The sequence below is a fragment of the Ruditapes philippinarum genome, unplaced genomic scaffold (assembly GCF_026571515.1).
Source record: "Ruditapes philippinarum isolate M1 unplaced genomic scaffold, ASM2657151v2 ctg9885_1_1_1_1, whole genome shotgun sequence".
NCBI lineage: Eukaryota > Metazoa > Mollusca > Bivalvia > Venerida > Veneridae > Ruditapes > Ruditapes philippinarum.
The window spans coordinates 1-21032 of record NW_026854085.1 but is presented as its reverse complement, the minus strand read 5'-3'; the positions used below and the strand labels follow the sequence as shown (position 1 = coordinate 21032).

At 33.6% G+C, this 21032-nt stretch overlaps 2 protein-coding genes across 2 annotated transcripts; one reads left to right on the top strand and one right to left on the bottom strand.

Annotated features, from left to right (window-relative positions):
* Positions 1-391: 391 nt before the first annotated feature.
* Positions 392-5517, top strand: LOC132738883 (uncharacterized). Its single transcript, XM_060726493.1, has one exon. The coding sequence runs from the start codon at positions 425-427 to the stop codon at positions 3209-3211; it is 2787 nt and encodes a 928-aa protein (XP_060582476.1). The 5' UTR covers positions 392-424; the 3' UTR covers positions 3212-5517.
* Positions 5518-14169: 8652 nt separating this feature from the next.
* Positions 14170-20997, bottom strand: LOC132738882 (adhesion G-protein coupled receptor G2-like; the record flags this gene model as incomplete). Its single annotated transcript, XM_060726492.1, is given in 5 exon segments — positions 14170-16511; positions 17694-17919; positions 18214-18410; positions 19310-19379; positions 20735-20997. Coding segments are annotated over 5 exon segments (858 nt in total). The 3' UTR covers positions 14170-16345.
* Between the last annotated feature and the right edge of the window lie 35 nt (positions 20998-21032).

The window sequence follows — 21032 nt, the reverse complement described above, 5'->3', positions numbered from 1 at the left end:
TTGCAGCCTTTAGGTATTTTTATTCGATGACAAGTGTATGACAAATAAATGAAATATTTTGTACAGATTAAGCACAAACATACTTAAGAATGCTATCGTTTTATTGATATTTTTTGCACATGCTTAAAATAAGTTGCCTCCCTCTCCGTATATAGCGTTTTAAATAAATCTAATTTGATGTGTAGGTTGTACTTTTATAATAGTTACACTGTGTCGGTTGTAAGTAAGACGAAAGAACAACCACAACAACAATTTCTTAACACTTCTCAGTGAATGAATCGCCATTAGCCTATAACTATGCTGAATAAAGTTGAATGTTGTTATAATATTTTAATTATTCTTACAGATAACTAATTTTTGTTTTCAGGGCAAAGTACAATAAGTAAACCGAATCATACAGCCCCTTTCATCAGGATCTCCAAAAATGATGCACGTGTGTGCTGTAGCTTTAACATTTTTATTTCTCGCTCTGGTGTTCGAGATCAACGCATGCGACGAGACTTTAGATATATTTCCTTGCACATGCGCAGTCATGCTTGGAAAGATCGTAGTTGATTGTTCTGGAAATGGTTTGCGAACGGTACCAGCAACTTTACCGAACCAGATGTCGGTGCTGGATTTCTCGGATAATCTGTTACAACCGGACACCATTGAAACTCTGTGTAATCACGGTACTATAGAGCATGTATCAATTGCTGGTAATCATTTAACATCAATTGAACCAAAACGCCTTAGGAGATGCGACGTCAAGGGAAGTATAGATTTTAGCCGTAACCCTCTTAACGTTGTCAACAAATATACCATATACGGACTGGAATTTACCCCTGCTTTGTATGGACTAGAGGCACGAGAATTCAAGGAAAATACTTTCTTGGACATGTTTAGCCTAAAGAATCTTGATATGATAACACACCAGAACCAAATTCCTGTTAATCTTTTTAAAAAGAATCATATTGTTACGTTAAAAATGGACATAACTGGTGCAACAGAAATTCCGGAGAAATTATTATCTCCCCTTAATATGACGCTGGCGAATGTAACAATAAAAAGTCAGTCGATACAAACAGTACCTGCAGAACTGCTGGCTGATTTAAAGACGGTAAAACAATTTTCCCTTCAGGTTAATAACCTCCATTCTATCCCGTCAAAGTTCTTTCAGAAACAGACACTATACAAAACAGTTACGAATATATCTTTAACTGGTATTAAGAGTTTACCGAGACGCGTATTTTGGCAACTCGGTCATCTTCGCTATCTGGAAATTCACGAGACCGTTGATATGCCGTCAGATCTGTTCTCCAGGCTGCTCGGGCTCGAGGCTCTCGATCTCTCGGAAAGTTCAATAAACACCATACCGAACAAATGGTTCCATGGCTTATGGCATCTACGGAGTTTGAATCTACATAATGTCGGACTTTCTTGGTTAAAGAAAGAACACTTTAAAGATCTGCACGCATTAGAGAAAATAGATTTATCGAAAAACAGGTTGCGATCACTCGGTCCAATGTTGTTTCACCATATCAGCGGGAGTGCGAAATTTATCAATATCAGTGAAAATATTTTGGAAAAGGTACCGAATAATCTTTTCAAGCAGAACGCTACGTTGGAACACCTTGATATCAGCAGAAATCAGATATCTTCAATAGAAAGCGAGGCGTTCATTCATTTATCGGAGTTAAAACGCCTGCATTTACAACGTAATGAAATTTACAAACTACACGCTGCCACATTTGTTGACAATGTAAACATGATTTATCTAGATATTTCTTCAAATATACTAATTGATTTACCTGTAGGTCTGTTAGGTAGCAGGCATTCGCTGTTAGTTTTTAATTTGTCTGACAACCGCATTAACAACTTAAAGAGATCAATAGCATTCTACGGACCTACTCTACGTGAAATAAACTTCATGAACAATCCAATTGAGTGCGATTGTGGAATAAAGAATGTGAAAAAATTGCTGCCAAATGCTTTGATAATTGGCTATTGTGAAAACACACAATCGGGAATTGCTATTGTGGATTTCCCGAACGATAATTGTTCCGCGGAAAGTGATGCATATTCGTTTATAACAAAAATCGTTTCTTCTAATTCAACAGAGTGGGAGTCCAAGTTGATAATAAGCGCTAATGATGCTATAACAAGAGTTACGCTAAATTCAATATTATCCACTGCCACACCAGTGAGCATATATTATCCGGAGATCGAAACTTCTGTTTTACGGATTAACTCGACTCATTCAAAAAACTCAAGTAAACCGACCAGGCTTAACGTTTTACCTATTACAAAATATAATGTATCGGATTCTAGCGCTACGTTTTCTATCAGTGAGAAATTTACTCCTACACCTGTCCATAATACGTCAAAGTCAGCGATAAAGAAATCAACAAGTGTAAAAGTTAATGATTCACGGGTGGATTCGGATGATAACGTTTTGGATATAAATGCGAATGAAAAATCATCAGATTACCGGAATACTGTATCGATTGAATTCACAAAACCGGTGGAAAGTGTAAAATATAAAACTGAAATTTCGTCTGCTGTGGTCAAACCAGAACCGGAAATAAATGAGGGAACTATTTCCGCTATTACACCGTCTGCAACGCTACAGACAAGTTTTAAAACACTGAAAACGGATTCTAGTCAGGCGGATATTTATATTTACCCAACGGGCTATTTTGAGACATTGCATACGAAAACTGTTGTAACCAAATATGATGCAAGTAAATCTGAATTTGTAAAGATTATTTCTCCAACAAGCGTCTACCGTACACAGACAAACGATGGTCAAACAATGACCGGAGGATTTCACAATTCAAGTGAAACATTTGAATACAGTCCAAATGCCACAGTCATTTATCCGAACCTCGGTTATGGAAACATCACCAACAATCCCGAGATGGCAGGAAGTGAGGAGAGATCGGGTTACTTCTATTTGTCCTTGGGAAGTATAATTTCTGTCGCGGTGTTTTCAGTTTTGATTCTCGTTGTCTTGTATTTTAAACGACGGAGAAGTGATGAATTTGTTATGGGCACAAGAAGGAGTGCGAATATTTATGATATTGAAGATTCGTTTAACGAAGATGACCCTGTGTCGCCTAGAGAATCATCATGTCCCCTGAAGGAAGTGCCATCCATCCAGATTGAAACGGTAGACGATGACGGTAATGTCAAGTTAGAATATTACATTCCACCAAAGAATCCTTCTTGAAATTATGTTTCTATTTAGTTTTTTAGTGTTACATTGTTGCAAGTTAAAAAGTTATTATCAGATTATTTGGACTGATTCCTTTGGCTGGAGAATAATTGGTTTTCTATATGCATACTATATAATAAGTGCTTTGATTTATTTTTGTGACATATTTTGTGAAGTGTTCTTTTTTCAAATTAATTTTACAATACCAGTTGAGAGTAAAAGTTTGCTTTTATTTACACATTGTTTCTGTAAAAGCCTTTGTGAGTATACCATTTTCAAAAATTTCTATTTCAAAAGTAGATTTTATACAGGTTTTTAAACGCGTGAAAATTACAAACTTCATGTATGCCTATAACATTAAGGAAATTGATATCCAGAAATTCCGCGCCTACATATAAATCATTGATATCATTCTTGTCTCTTTGAGATCTCGTCAATTCTCGCCGCCTATACAACGAGATGTTTTGCATTGCTGTTGTTGGCTGATAAATTCGTGATTTTTATGCATCTTAATTTGACAGTATTGGTGAGGACCAAAGGTCCTCTTACCGAAATTGCCAGGTTACAAGAGATCGGGTGAAATTCCCTTTTAAAACTTTTTACAGCATTCAAAATTGTGATATTCATTAGAATGGGCAACATTTGCGATTGTTAACTATCCTTACTGCATTCGTGATTGTTCACTTCCCTCACGGCATTTGCGATTTTAAACAACCCTTACAGCATTCGCGATTGTTAAATACCCTCACAGCATTTGCGATTGTTGTCTGTCTTCACAGCATTCGCGACTGTTAACTTCTCTAAAAACATTCGCGATTATTACCTACCCTAACAGTATTCGCGATTATAAAATACAAGCACAGTTTTTGCGATTGTAAACTACCCGCACAAAATTCCCAATTGGTAACAATCGTTAAACATTTGCGATTGCAATTCATCACCACGTCATTTGCGATTGTAAGACACCAATACCCCTAAAAGAATTCACGATTGTTAACTTCCCTCGCTTATCAAAGCATTTGCGATTGTTGAATTACTCAACCCCTTGCAACATTCGCGAATGTTATATACCCCAATAGCAATTGCGATTTTTTAGATACAGACACATTAAAAAATATGAAATTTAACGGCACTCGGTTACCATAACATTCATTGATCATATGATGATTTCATCAAGAAAATTGTTGTCAGAGTGCAACAAAAGAACTTTTTATACACCGTATTGATTTTGCTCAAAGAAAATACATTCCATGCCCAGTAATATTTCCTTGGAAGAGACAGTATTCTAAAACGTGTAAGCTATATTTCAAATTACACTTAATCAAAATATTATTTATTCATATCAAATGTGTTCATCTTTATTGCTTTTGAGACAAAATGAGTTCATCATTCATTTTATCACAAAAGTTATTACATTCTGAAAGGAAATAATTGATATTTCTTCAAGGAAAACATGCTCTGTTTTTTTTCCACCACTTTCTATTCTATGTTGCTTTTTGTGCCAACTACATATGATTTTAATCATACGAAAAGTTTGTTTACAAGTTTAATTATTGAAGATAATGTAATTTCTTTAATAATTAATTATGGTAACTTGAAGAATTGAATTTTTACCACATTTTGTTGTTATTTTCATCCTCCAATGCGCTGTTGGATAAATACGGATTCATTAAAAAAAGTATTGCTCAGAGAACTTCTGTATGCACATATATTTTGATTGTATTATGTACTGTATGTTTGTGCGATTGTGTACATGTATTTCATAACAAAAATAAACAGAGCGATTTAAAAACCAAGAAATGATTTTTTATTATGATTTTCATGCAATTTTAATTTTATATATTTCCATAAATCTATTTAAACTGCGTCATGATTAGGAAAATTTCGGACTTATCTACTAGTAGGAAATCACTACGATTTTTGTATTCTCCTTTTTTTCTTTAAAAAAAATATAATTTATTCAAAACATTTACGTTAAAATTTACACACTTGTAACATTTTCTTCTCATTAAAGACATGTACAACACTATGAAATGTAAAGTTCGGAGTTAAAACTGATTATAAACATGATTTTGAAAAAAGAAATCTTGCAAAATTGTCATGAATTAGACGATGAAAGTGTAGTGTCGCAATTGTTGAAACGAAATTCTTTTTTATTCTTAGAATTTAAGGTGTTTTTCAAGGAACTGTTTTACTTTGTTTGTTTGCATATTACTTTTTTTATGTCATAATATTGATTTTATTCAATCTATTTTAAGACATTTGATCCATAAAATGCTGAAATAAATTGTTATAACTTTTCATTTTTCTAGCGCTAACTTTTTGTTCAAACGAGATTTTAGTCACCCCCCTCATGTAGACGCACAGATGTTTTTGCTCTAAAGACTACAGAAAGTGTCGAAAATATATTCCTAATTTTGATGATGTGTTTTTAATCTAACTTAACCATATCTGAAAAAAAAAACAAAAAAAAACATAATTTAAAATGTACGCTAGAAGCCATAAGATGGAAGGATTGTTTCCTTCTTTTTTATTGTTACATTTGGTAAAACTTTTGAATAACATCTGAAGTCACTTACAACGCAGAAGAAATCTATTATTTGACGAGACCTTTAAGATTATACGAAGCTAAAATACATGCAAAGTTGCGTGTTGGAAATAAATCGGGCCAAATTGGAATCAGACTGACTTTTTCCTTAGGCTAATTGGCAGGAAAAGTGTGGTTATATAGTGTTGTAGAAGTCATGTTGCACGAAATCATCGTGCAATAATCATTATACTTAATATAGGAGATAAAAATAAGAAGCATACTCCTTATACACTCTTGAGAATTTCAAGCACATATATATCGGTACAACAAGGTGTTTTGTCTTTATTCCTCACACAGCAGGGTTTAGTCGATAAAATACCTGCTTTTATAAACGAGAGACAATTCCAGAAATCTATTTTTCCGTGAACTGAACTTTACAGCTTGATTCATATAAATAAAGAAACAAATTTAATCCTATTTTGCTTTTGTCAAGTCTTGTTTAGAAAGATAATACTTCTTTTAATTATACTGTCTTAGAACAGATGTTGATTCATGGCATATTAACATCAGATATCTGCAACTACGAAACAGTTTCTTTTTTTACAAATGAAACGAAGAAGAAAAAATCCCTGAAAAAATAAAAGTTTTTCACAATCATTATAAGTTGCAGAGAAGCAAATGTTTTTGTAAACACTAGTAAATTAGACTTCGCTAGAGTAAGCCCGGATTCGTTCTATCCCCCCCACCCCACTCACACCCATCATCTAAAACGAGTCTTTGTTACTGACGAATTTTGGAATGTGATTGTATATTTGTAAACATTTAGACCAAAATGCCAAGTCCAAACAGTATGTATGTTATATCTATGTTGGGCATGCCGTTTGACAGTTTATAGCTTGTATACAACAGTGTGATTTTCATCAATTTGCAAGGTTTCTGTAGACGTATTTTGAATGTTTATAATGTATATATTTTTGCAGGTATATTTTGTTATAAGTATAATAATTGTGTAACAACTGATAGGTGGTCTGAGTAGGTTAAAACTTAAACTACATACGTTTTTTGATTATTTAATAATATTGCGACTTTTCATCTTTGATAGAAAAAACAAGATACATAATGTCTTTCTTGTATTATTTCATGACATGCGTGAGTTGACAGATGAGTAGAGCCCCCATATAGTAATTTGGCAGGATAGCTTTCTCACATAAAGTAATTATATGACCCTTGCGGGATTCAAACCCACAACGGTAAGAGGCGAGAGAGCTTAGCATACCGTGATCACATAATTACACTTAATCCTAAGCCTACAAGTGATTACTGAATCTTCCCAAACGACCAGTGCAAACCCAGAACAGCCGGCACATCCTTGCCATCCGGTCATTGTCTTTACTGTTCGCATTTCAGTCAATACAAATCTTGATTTTTCTTCCCCAAAAAGTGATGATTAAAAGATATGATAATCCATTTAAGATATTTTGAATTATAAGGATTATTCAATTACAATCATATGTACACCTCTATGTACCTTTCTCATTATGTACCTTATTCATTGATGAATGCTCTTTAGATTTAGAAGTTTATCGTTTAAACACTATGTATATGTTTAAAGTTTATATGATTCATCAATACTGTTGGATTTTTTATGCTGATTAATGAATTTTTGCTCATCTTTACGTTAAATAGCAAGTGTCAATTTTGTGGTTATGTTTGAATCCCATTGATTGCTAATAACATAGAAATGCGTCAATCATGTCCCCATATTCACGTGGGCTTTATAAATTAACTCTAGGCCATCATTAAAATATTATTTGTTTTCTACTACTACTAGTACTACTTTTTTCTTCGGGTATGTAAGTAGATTTTGTTTAGTTTTTCTTTCTTTTTCTTTCTTCTTTTTTAAAGGGGTGGGGGAGGGGGTATTTGTTGTTTTGTTTTCATTTCATGTAATAAATTTATATATTTGATACAATGCTATATTTGTAGTTTTATTTTTCATTCATGTAATGTAATTAGAAGAAACATGTAAACTACATGTAACATCTAAATAAGGAGTGGTAATCGTGCTTCAAGTCACTGCTAAAAAACATCTTCATCAAAGAGCAAAGAAAATAATTTTCGAGTCGAAGCTATTTTTCAATCTTGGGTAGAGCGCAACTGTAAACCAAGATTTTGTTTAATGATGGTCTTAGTCAGCGGGGTTTTTGTACGTATAATGTTAACTTCCCATCGATCTTTGTTGAAAATATTGGAACGATTTTCGTCATGAATAGGCTATCCCTTATAATAAGGTTAATACATACATGTTTGATGAAAAGTTTGAGCAAGTGGGTGTGAATTTTATAAATGAAAGAGAGAGAAAAAAATGCACGTTTTGATGTTTTATGAATGTATTTATTCCAAATCGATTTTATTTGATATTTTCTGTTAACATGTCCATGTTTTTTTTTTTTTTTTTTCGTTATGGTATAATTGAAATGGCAGTGTGTTTCCCATGCGAGCATTTAAATATTTCATGACGGGAAGCCTTCCTTTATATTTTCATATAAATGAACAAAATAGATGAATCTATTCGTGGCTAATGACATTTTCTCAAAACGTATGAGTCTTTCTGTATAGTCTATTGATTCAACACTAAAACAAAGAAAAAACATATATAGTTTATCAATTATGAATAACCGCGGATTCTGAACGATTTTCACGTTTTTTTCCCCGTTATTTCATGCATAACTGAATGATTTCCATTACCAGATGCCCATAAATCAACGAGTCTTAAAAAAAGAAATTCACTGTCGTAATTGTTAAATCGCACGTTTAATATGTTAGAAATGAAAGGTTAATGCTCTTTTGTGAAAAACTATTTTTTATGTTAAAGGAATGTGAAAAAATGATAAGATTGTATTTAATGTGCGGCCCTCAAACGTTTATGTAAATAATGAAAATAGATTATGCATTATGTGCACAAATCAAAGTTAATAAATATGTTTACTTTTCTGGGTTTTCTTATCAATGCTTTCGCTTATCATTTATACTTCAATTACAACCTGGGAAAGTTACGCAAGGGAGATAATTAGAAATGACTTGAAACTGTAAAGGCATATTAGCGATGATATAAGTGCGGTGGTGACCCCAGCCCTGTGGCATAAATGTAAGCTTGTCGACTTAATTCTCAATGAATAAAGTAAGCATACGAAAAATGGCGAAATTTGTCGAATTTTCGCGATATCGCTGTTTCTGATTTCGGATAAGTCACCTTCATTAAGTAATAAATAAAATATTTGACCATTTTGTTATTCCTACTTTAATTGACTGCTCAAGAAACGGCTAAAATTATTCCCAAGTCAATTGGCTGCACACGGAACTGCTAAAGGTATTCTCCATTAATTTGCTGCTCCAAGATCGGCTAAAATTGCTCCTAATTCAATTGGTTGCACACGGAACGGCTAAAGTTATTCTTCATTCAATTTGCTTCTCAAGGAACGGCTAAAGTTATTCTTAATTTAATTGGCTGCTCACGGAACGACTAAAATTATTCCTTATTCAATTGACTGCTCACGGAACGGATAAAATTATTCCTAATTCAATTGACGGAACGGCTATTCTGCATAGCTATATGTTTTGTTATCGACCAAGAAATTCATTGTAGAACATTCCGATGAAATATCCTCTTAAATTTAAACCATTTATTTAACCCTGAAAACTTATCCAAATTCATAAATTATTGACCTGTTTGTAACCTACAGGTAAACGCTACTGTAGAAAAGGAAATCATTTCATGTAAATTACATTGCTCTAGAAGATAAAATGTAGAAAAAATATCCTCCTCTGTCCTTATTTCCGTGCACGCGACCGTCAGCATGGACATGTACACCGTTGCATCACCGAAACGATGAATTTGATCAGTAAAAACGAAATGAAAAAGTTGTTAATATTAAAGAGATCGATCTAAACTAAAAGTCATTTTATCTAATATTTTGTTCATTTTTTGATAAATATTGTGACTAAATTTAGCAGTCGACTCGATGAATGTTCATGAAAGTGGTTAAGAAATAAGATAGATAGATAATTTTATTGACGTAAACAGTACAGGTTTTTGTCATACAATTGCATATACATAAATATCATAATTTGATCATGTGATTTAACAAACAGTGGACAGTTAAGAAATAAGACAAGTATAGTTGCTTTGAACGATTTACTCAAACATTTAAGAAAACAGCTGAAAAAAAGCAGACGAGATGATTTCTCTGGCATTTGATGGACTTTAACCTGAAGGCATCAACGTAAATCTTGAGAGATCACCTGTTCATATCTTGTCCTGAGAATATTAAGGTAATTAGGTTTAGACATCAATCACATGCTCGGGGATCTTCGGCATATCCCGGCATTGCCCGTGTATCATAGACCGAATCATGACCGATTTTATACGAGTAACTGATACCAATTCATGCAATGTACAGGTGACTTTTCTAACTTTTTTTCGTACCCATTCCAATAAACACGGAAATGTTACAGGTAATATAATTATGACAGTACATTAGCATGCAACCAATCATCGTCGGAACCCACGGAAAATATTCCGTATGTAACGGTATTTAAATAGCTGGGTAACCGAGATGAAAGCCTTATCTTTCGTAAGTTTAAACTTGAACACATAAAAAATGAACATTGCTTATACAAGAGCATGATTTTATGTAAAACGGAACTGATCGATTTACCATTAAAATCATTTATAACGCGGAATAGCAGAGACTATATTTGATATTTTAAAGCACTACTCCTTAGTCAGGCCCTAACGCTGACATTTAGACATATCTGCGATCATATTGGCTCTACAACAAAACCACCCTATTGGTCAGGCAGTGCGGGGACAGACAAAAAAGTAAAAATTTGGCTCGTTCCACCGCCCCCATCCCCCAAAACTTCTCCTCTCCGGGGGATGGGTGGGCGTCTGGTGCCTTACGAATTTCTGTACACCTAATTGCGGACTATATATGTCTGTTATACAATGCAGTTTATGCCGAAGGTCATGTGGCGAGTTTCTAGCTTACTGGTGTAGTTAGACGTAATATGTCCCTCTTATTTTGAGCATTTTACGGGCATGTGATTAGAATAACCAACATTTCAAACTTCTCAACATGAAATACTTCATAGTGCCTAGTTTCGAACCCTCAGCGGACCCTATTCGAATATTCCTGTTACTTCTTATTCGACATATTTCGGTATTTGTGGAATTTATTAAATTAAATGGTTAGCTAGATATATCTGTTTATCTTAATCAACATATCACTCTTCAGAATGTAATCTTTCTTCACATCAGCAATAAAAGAAACAGAGAAACTTGAGTTCAAAATAATACACTGAAAGGAATGTGATTTGATAAGCACTTATAACTATACCCAGTTTTATATCAAGGGCATGGAAATGTTTGAAATGAATTTTCTGAGACAGAGCTTTCGTTTCGCTTTTGCTTTTTTCTCAAAAGGTTTTAAACATTAAATATAGATTTCCTTTTGCTTTTTTATTCTTTAAATTAATTAAACGGTCATAATCAAGAAAGCAAAAGATGCGTTTTTGGATAGAGGTGTCTTACAAGAAAAAATATTTTCATAGAAGAACCGTAACTTAGAACTCGTGGTTGAACCATTTTGCTATGTTTGTATTAATATTATGATAATATACTATTAAACTTGTTAACATTTAGCACCTAAATATTCTACATGGACTTGTCCATCTTTTTGTCTTTGTAAAACCATCACATTTTGGAAATTTTTCAAAACATTTCGGAGACTGAAAATGCAGACCATAATCAGCGGCTGATTTTGATCTGCACTGGTCGCATTGGTAACGTGGCTGGTAGTTTACTCTCCGGATTACGATAAGAAGGAATTTACCAGAGCACAGTTCAGCCACCGCATTGTTCCTGGGTAAGATGTCGAGCCATTTCACCAGTACTAGTTGCCTTCATTTTCGCAAGGAACTGATAACTACTGTACATACTAGAGCAGCTAGCGGTACATTGAGAATGAACGTAGAAAGAATTTCATGATCAACCACAAAGAAAGTGACCTGCGCCATCCGGGATTCGAACCCGGATCGTCCGATTCACAGTCAAACGCTCTACCTATTAAGCTAACCGATAGCTTTACTTTAAACAACAGGTTTTGGTTTAATCAGTGAACGACATGAAAGCATCACATGTCAGGATTTATGCAATATTTACACAGGCAGTACAGGCTCTCAGGTTCGAATCTTAATCAGACACTTTCATCTTCTCCTATGACTTTAAATTCAATACGGTGTTTACATTATCGACGACAAGTGAGTCAGCGTCAATGACAATGTATCACTATGTAAAAATATATAGCTGCACAACTTTTCCTTTTTGGTTCCACAAAGATGTTACAAATGTAGTTGACATTTATACGTGTATAAGCGAACACTTACTTTGATGGAAAATTCCGTTGTAATCTATTCGGCTGATATTGACTAAGTATACTTATACTGACAAAGTTAGGCAAAATCAATTTATTCCCGCTTTATTCAAGCCGATAGCTTTAATATCAATCAATAGCCATCGCAGCTGTTATAGGTCAAAGTCTATAATTTCCATATAAAAGTCTCTTATCATAGTTCCCTTAAGAATTATTTGTTGATTTTATGAATCATACACATTTTTCTAACAAAGAGAAGACAAGTTTTTATGGATCTCAAAATTGGGCATTACGTTTGCAATTTATACGTTCAATACACGCACAACTTAACTGCTGTTACGAAAGCGAACGCAAAAGTTCTTCATTTAGGATCCGCTTCCGGACAATCGCAACTACTCGGCCCTTTCCGTCAGTCTTCGGATAAGGACCTCGAACACAATAGTATGAATACACAGAACGGATGCGGTATTTCGGTCTAACCTACGCTAATAACTAAACATGTAAACAAATAGTAATTTAATGCTGGGAGTCGTTTACAAGTTTATTTCCAATATATGTAGTAAAAGGTCATCTAAAATAAGTAATATCATAGGTACAAAAGCAAACAATTCATTATTTTTATATTTATTATTATGGTTGTAGAAACTGAAAGTACAAAAAACCAACCTGTTGACATTTCGTCGGATTTGTTTAAAATTGAACATCAGTGGGCATATTTAAATTACAAATTGTTGTCAGACATATTTTCAAGCAAAAGAGTACCGGAACAGGCATTAGATGTCAAATATATACATTCGTTTTACATTATCTCTGTTTCTGTTTACATCTGAAACCACGTGGTAGAACTACTTTCAATCCGTGTGTGTGTGTATTTGCGTTTATTTATACTCGCCACCGGTTGCCCATATGGACGAGTCCTCCAGAAGAGTATTAGTCATTTTATTTTTTTGGAGGATAGTGCAATTACAGATACAGAAAGATGCCCCAATTCCAGAAGCTTCTCCTGGTTCTTTAACGTGCCAAGTGTTTAAGCACCCATACACGGGACCTCGATTTAAAGTCTCATCCGAAAGACTGATTTATTTAGTAATTTTAGTTGGCCAGCCCGGGAATCGAACCCACAATGTCGAGATTACAAGTCTCGCGCTCTAACCGATTGAGCTATGCGGGCTGGCTTTTCAATCCGTATTGTTTCCGAGGTTAATATTATAGATAATAGCCGAGGCAGTTCCGAATGGCTTCCGCGTTGTTCAAAATTCATGAAATGAGACCTTTTTTCCCGAAATGGGATTATTAGTAAGTTCACAAACTTTCAATGTTTTTTTTTAAAAATCTGATTTATATAAATTTACATGTATAGTGTATAGTTATATATGTAGTTGATCTGAGTTTGTAGACACACTCTCGAACCCGTTCATTGAGTCAACCAGTACTAATAACAAACTAGTACTAAGCAATAAATGTGAAGTATTTTGCACAACAAAACAACAGCTTGTCCATGACGGTGTTTGAAAACCACGCGGCTTAAAGCAGTCCGCCCCAGAACAATGCTAATTTCCATAACAATTTTGAAAATGTATTTAAAAGTTAAATATTGTGAAGTGAACATGGAGAGTAATTTAGACATAGTCAACGGCGCATACAATCCATATAAATTACCGAAAAAGGTCAAATTCTGTTTGATAAAACAAGTCCCCAAAGTTCTCTCATGCAAAATAAAACGAAGTAGATTGAACTATAAAATAATAACAAAGTCATGGTTAAAAAATACCTTTGTACATGTATGTATATATTTGATACATTTTTCCTTAAAAGGAAAAGAAAAAGGAGCGGGCTCACTATTACTTTCAACAGTTAAGCATTTCACGAAAGGAGATCCTTTTCCCGTAATGGGGTACTTTGTCCGACGTGTTTATTTATTTTAATAACAGAATCACGGAGATTGAAGCACAAAGAAAATATGGGTGGGAGATAATAAATGCAACTCCAGTTGTGTAAAAACAGATAAAAAGTGACTTTTTTACAATGATATTTATTAATCATATTAAAATCATAAAAGTATCACTATATTTGATCTATGTACAATCTAATGCTTTCTGTTAGATGTCGAAACATAACTTCGTTTGTCAGTCGCCATGTTAATAATAAATATTAAAATATTTCAAAGGGAACAACTCTTGTGTATAAAAAAAGAATTATGTAATCGAGTACTTCTACAATATTAAATCAATACTTGTAAAAATTGGCTTTAACAAATCTTTTAACATCACGGCTGACAAAAGAAGTGTTAAATAACGAAAAAATCTATTCGAGGTTATAATCAAGAGTAAAACAAAATTGAAAACAAAACATAGTGAAAACACTTAAATAAGCATTTAAACAAAATCTATAAATAGAATAATTAAACATTGAGACAACATCCGGGATAATGGAATATTACATCGTTAAAGAATATCTTCCTCCAAATGGTTTTACTTAAGTTAAGCACTTTTAAAGCACTTTTTATTGCTAAAAACGAATTTCATCAAACATGTACTGTCTGTCTATGAAGGAAAAAAAGAATATAAAATGTAAAAACAAATATTTAGAACACTTTTTTATGTTATTTATTTTCTTTTAATTGTTTGAAATTTCATGTCAGTAAACTGTTAGCGCTTAAATTTGACTTAAATTTACTGATTTTCATCTTAATAGACAGTTCCCGACTTTAACAATATTTTAACCCCTTGCTAAAAGTGGCAGCCATTTTAGGAGTCAATTTTCTATAATAACAAAATTGACAAAATATAAAATAATCAATTAAAACAGCTAATTAAGCCGAATTTTTTTATGCACCAATATGTAAAATATTTTTATCAGTTTTCATGAAAATGATGGAATTATGAAATATTTTTACCTCATCTTAGGCATATACTATATATTGGAAATAACCCTCAAAATGGCGGCCAGGGGAAAAAATAATTGCTGTGTGAAAAGTATTTGAGCCATGTTACGACAAAACCAACACAATGGGTTTGCGACCAGCATGGATCCAGACCAGCCTGCGCATCCGCGCAGCCTGATCAGGATCCATGTTGTTCGCTTACAAACCCTATAACAAGTAGAGAAACTGATAGCGAACAGCGTGGATCCTGATCAGACTGCGCGGATGCGCAGGCTGGTCTGGATCCATGCTGGTCGCAAACCCATTACGTTGGTTTTGTCATAACGCGGCTCATTTATACATGTACCAGACAAACTGATGAACATGCATACAGAAGGTCAAACAATTAAAATGATACAAACACATTATACAATATAATAACGCCTAGCTTCTATGTACATAGCACACAAAAAATTAAAACAAAGTTTTAATTCAAATAAAATAGTCAATAATATCACAAATGGGGTAAAAAAATGAGACATTTAAAGACAGACTAGTTAAAACGCATCAACATTACATGAAAAACAAAACGCATTGAAATTATAAATTAAGTGACTCAGACTTTACATCACATTTCTTATTTATCAAGCTTTTTGTTTAGGGCTCAACATACATGTCTAAATTTAAAGATTTCTGTGAACGTCTGAAAGCAAAGGTTTTGCCAAAATTTTAATTTCAATTCAAAAATAAATGGACATATTGTTGCCTTTACAGCGATTACAAGTCAACACGATATTCACATTTAACACACATGAAAATGAATCAATGTTTAATACTTAAAATGTCTGTTATATTACCGATCATTTGACATGGGGAAAAGAAGTTTTATTGCATTCTTACGTAAGTTTTTTGTTAATTAAGATAAATAAATAGAAACACGCTGCTCTTCTCCCGACATTCATCATAAAGATATTAAAGGGTTAAAAAAAATTTTTTTTCTTCATCTTTTATCCCTCCATCCCCACAATGCGACCCTTTCCCCCCAAAAAAAACCTGAAAACCTTTTTTACTATTCTTAAACACGTTTCTCTCCATGTGTATATATTCAAATACAAATAAATATGTACTAATATCTAAATCAACTTTCCTTGTCCAAACCACGACAAAATTTAAGCGACAAAATGGCTCTATTTTCATTTTTGATGATGCTTCTTAAAGATAATAACAATTACACGGTAAACAGCATTTCGTGTTTAAAAAATGCTTTCCGTGTAAAGACATCTTTTTTCTACAAAAAAGAAACAACACACAGATAGGTTGTTTCAAAACTTTTTGAAAGCTCTACGATCGTATCTATTAAACGGGAAATCGTATGCGTGATCGTATCCATAGTTGGTGTAGCCATTTGAAGAGTTCGAATATGTCGAGGTCACTGTTTTAGTACTGTCAGACCTATCTCTCTCGCGGCCATCTTTGCGACTTCCGTTACTAAAAATAGATAATTAAAAGATCATAAAATCACAAAATTCTGTTAGTGATAAATTTTCATACAAATGTCTGCGTTACGTCAAGTAAAGCTTTTAATTATGTTGAAAATCTGGGATTATTTTTGTACATTTGTGAATAATGTGTTGTTAACCCATTTCTCGATATACACGCCTTTTAACGCCCTTTTTCACCCACCCCATTTTTTATTTTATTGTTGTCTCAAATGTGCCCCCTTCTGTTGGGGGGGGGGGGGGGTGAATGGGGCGGCAGTGACCCTCATCGCCAAGAAATTTTTGGACTTGTGAGAGGCTAAAAATGACCCCAGATCGATCATAAGGTAACGTGTAACCAACGCTGAAAAGCATTTGACTCTATCTCAATCCATTGAGAAGTCGCGGCACTTTGAAATCAATTTTAATGGAAAAAATCAACGCAAAATAGTGATTTTTGGCAATTTTGAGATGTCCCCTCGTTGCCATGGTAACAGGAAATTTAGGCCTGGGCATGTTGTTACAAAGGCAATGGTCTAGTTAACATTTGTGCCAAGTTTGATTAGTATTGAAACAGTTTTTTTATAGTTTTATAGCAATTTGAACATGTAACGGGAGACTTTTCAATGAAAACAGCCATTTTTCACAAAATGCTCATGAAGTAATTGGTTAATCAGGGATCGTTTTAAACAGGGTCTTTCATTCTTTTTGAAACACTCTGATTGAGTAAATGAAAAAAAATAAGTAAGTTTAATTTAGCGAATATAAAAATGCATGACATAAGATGTATCTTCTTCTAATTGCAGTTAAACAAGATAAGTTTTCAAGTTCAACCATATTTTACAGTGACACATAATTTGTATAATTGGGGTCCTTCAAATATATATTTTGTCTTCAAATATATATATGGTGTATCATTTTCAAAGATATGAACAAAATTAAACAAGTAAATCAGATTATGATAATGACACAAATGCATAGAGGAGATTCAAGTTTTTGTAGTCCGGTAAGACACCAGTGAAATTACGAAAAATATGTTTCACTGCAGTGAAAAAATATTTTTTTACAGTGAAAATACGGAAAATGAAAATACGCATTTTATATCGTCAATATTTCTCAATACTTCAATTATAAGTAAATAATAAAGTCAGATATGTAGAAGTTAAAACATTTAAATAAGTTAAAAATATACCTGTATGTACTGGGTATCGAGTTCGATGCTGAGAGTGACCTTGACACACGATCCTTTTCCACGCCCTTGCAGCAGATAAAGTACCACTGTTCACGTACTTTCTTCTTACGTACAACAAACAGTATAAAGATGAAGAATCCTTGAAGTGAGTTCAGAATCGTAAACACGTACTGGAATGTCAGACGGGCATCCGAAATGGCGAGATATCCGAATACCCATGTTAATCCTATAAAAATAATTTAATCTAAATTTCAAAGTACAAATAAACCATCGTCAATTTTGGTACAAAAACCTGAACAAAAGGCAATGACCAAGGCTTATATCTATAGAGTGAAGGCTCTGACAAAACAGGGACAAAACTTGTGCAAAAATACGTGCATGTTAATTAAATACATTTTTGCCCACATTTTGATGAAAACTGTTTGCTTTTGCTTCAAGTAAATAAACGTTTTATCAGTTTTTCTGATTTTCATAAAGTAAAAAATAGAAAGTACTAAAAATGACAATAAAGATAACGTACCAAGTAAAATAAAACTGGTAATGGCGGCCTGTAGGTTAGTCATCGCCATTTTCTGTTTCTTCTGGTTGCTACGCAACCCTTTTCCTCGCCGGAAGATACTGACAATGGTTACTATGAAGATTATAATGTTTATAACAATAATACATGTTATAGGGATGGCGAAGGCGTAGTAAAAGGCGGGAAGGTCCATCCAGCAACTGGAAAGATATAATTTAAATGTTATGTTAAATTGTATCGTCGACAGCACAGATTTTGATATGCAAAATAAATTTTATGAATTAACTAATATATCTGGGTCGTGATTAGGAGATTGAATAAAGTAGTTTAAATGTTTCATTTATATTTGTATACATTTTGGCAAAAAAAAAAAGCTGTAAAGTGGTTATCATTAAAGCTACAGCGAAATTTCTTAAAAGAAGGGAAAAAATAGTCCGAAACCGTGTATTCTTTAAAACGTTTAATTTATCTCTTCACACCGATATATTTACGATCATGAACGAAAAATGTAAGAATCGGCTGAAAAGGCAAATTTTTTTTTCCAGGATGTGGATCATTATTTCTGCAAATGCCTATAGGTATTGCTCCAACACTGTAGTGAGTTAAAGCCGAACAACAAATATAAAAACGTATTTTCTGTAGCGCATGCAAAAAAAGCTTCCTTTCCTTTACCTTTACCGTCTTTTAAAAAATATTGAAATAAAAAAATAATCAAAACCGTAAATGTTAAATATTTATATCAAAGAAGGAAAACAGCAATGCTCTGAATTCCTACAAAGGTATGTCATATACATATACAAATATATACACATATATCGTATGATCTACTTTAGTCTGTCTCTACGTCATACAAGATTATACAATTCAAAGCAATTCAATTTTTATTTTTTTCCAAAACAAGCTACAGTATACTTAGCCCGAACCAAAGAAGTACAAAGCGCCATAGTTAATAATTTCATTATTTTATGAAAAACCGCCACCAAGACCTACAAAATTACAAGACTGACACCAATACCATGTAAATGTATATAATATAGTCCTTTTTTCATGCTAAACCTCGTTACCTCTCGTGCATATACAGTTGATTAAAAAAACCTACTAATTTGGTCCACCCTTGTAGAGGGTGTAATCTACGCCAAGGACAGCAACGACCGGTATCAACGGTAATCCTTTAAAACAAAATCATATAAAATATTACTCTAAGGCACATTATGCCCCAGAAACGAATGTTTTTCCGTTTTTTAGAAAAGGCAAATATGAGCCGCGTCATGATTAAACCAACATAGTGCGTTTGCGACCAGCATGGATCCATACCAGCCTGCACATCCGCGCAGTCTGATCAGGATCCATGCTGTCCCTACATGTAATAGGGTTGGTAAGCGAACAGCATGGATCCTGATCAGACTGAGCGGATGCGCAGGCTGGTCTAGATCCATGCTGGTCGCAAACGCACTATGTTGGTTTTGTCGTGACGCGGCTCAAATAATGATTTTAGGACAAGTTAGATGCTGTAGGAAGTAGCCTCAATGTGAAATTATTTGTCAAAATAATAGCAAAATGTAAACAAATTATGTTTTTGTCTTCCATACAAAATATTTAAACACTATAACTGTACAAAGCAAAAGATAGTCCAGCTAGTTAGCAAATGAGTAACTGTTTGGAAACTCTTACAACAAAACAACAAAAATAAAAAGGTTTTAAGAAATAAGAATAATAGCATTTCTTAGGCATAATGGGCCTTTAAGTATTATTCTATTAATGTACAAGACGATAAAGAATGGAACAATTTTAATCACATTAGTGTCAAAGAAGCAAGGTGATGAAAATAAACAAACTGTAAAATAACGTTGAAAGTAGAGAAAATAACTTTGATTATAGGCAATTATGACTAAGAAATCAATTAGAAATTCTTTAGAAATGTCAAACATGTGTTTAGTACTGTTTTAATAATGGGTTAAGAGCAACTAGATGTATAACAACTGAAGAACGTAGCGTAGAACGATTCAAAATGTGTAGTATTTTCAAAAGGTAACAAAATGTAAACAATGTAGTATTTTGACTTCCTGACCAAATACTAATTCAATATATAATCACACCAATTGCCAACAGAGCAAAAGAGGCATACAACAGTTAATGTATAGGGCAAATGAGTATATTTTTTGGAAACTTTAACAAGATCTCAAAACTAGAAAGGTTTTTGAGATAGTATTTCTGAGGCAAAATGGGCCTTCATATATTAAGCCATGAATAGGAACATGCTTTTTATGAACATGTGTAGGCGGTAATCAACATTATTGTATGTTTAGAAGTATTAACGACGATGATAAAGATCTGGGCGATATTTTACAGCCGCCACCCATCAAATTCTAGGCGATATTTTGCAGCCGCCACCCATCATTTAATACTTGTTACATTTGTCTTTTCCATGAAAAAGAAACAATGCTCATATAAGACAAATTAAAATAAAACATTTTATGTTCTTATTGCAATGTGATATTGCAAAAAATTGAAACGGAAGTCTTACCCCAGGCCGGAAGTACAGTCTTCAGCGTAAATCGCGTAATATAGGTTCCTAGTATCTTGACGAATGTAAGGTATTGCAGTATTGCTTCCATCAACATCCACATGAACGAGACCAGAATGAGGTAATGAAGAAGCACGGCTACAGTTATACAGCCAAAGTAACTGTGTGTTTGTTTAATTCCGACCAGGAATACCAGCATTGACAGGAGCAGTGATAAGGACAGGTTGAACAAGCACTGCTGGGCGCGACCTTGACGAAGTTTTCTACAAGGCAAAGACAAGTTTAAAACAAGACATAT

Coding starts and splice junctions, on each gene's coding strand:
- LOC132738883 (XM_060726493.1), top strand. CDS start 425: ATGATGCACGTGTGTGCTGTAGCTTTAACATTTTTATTTCTCGCTCTG.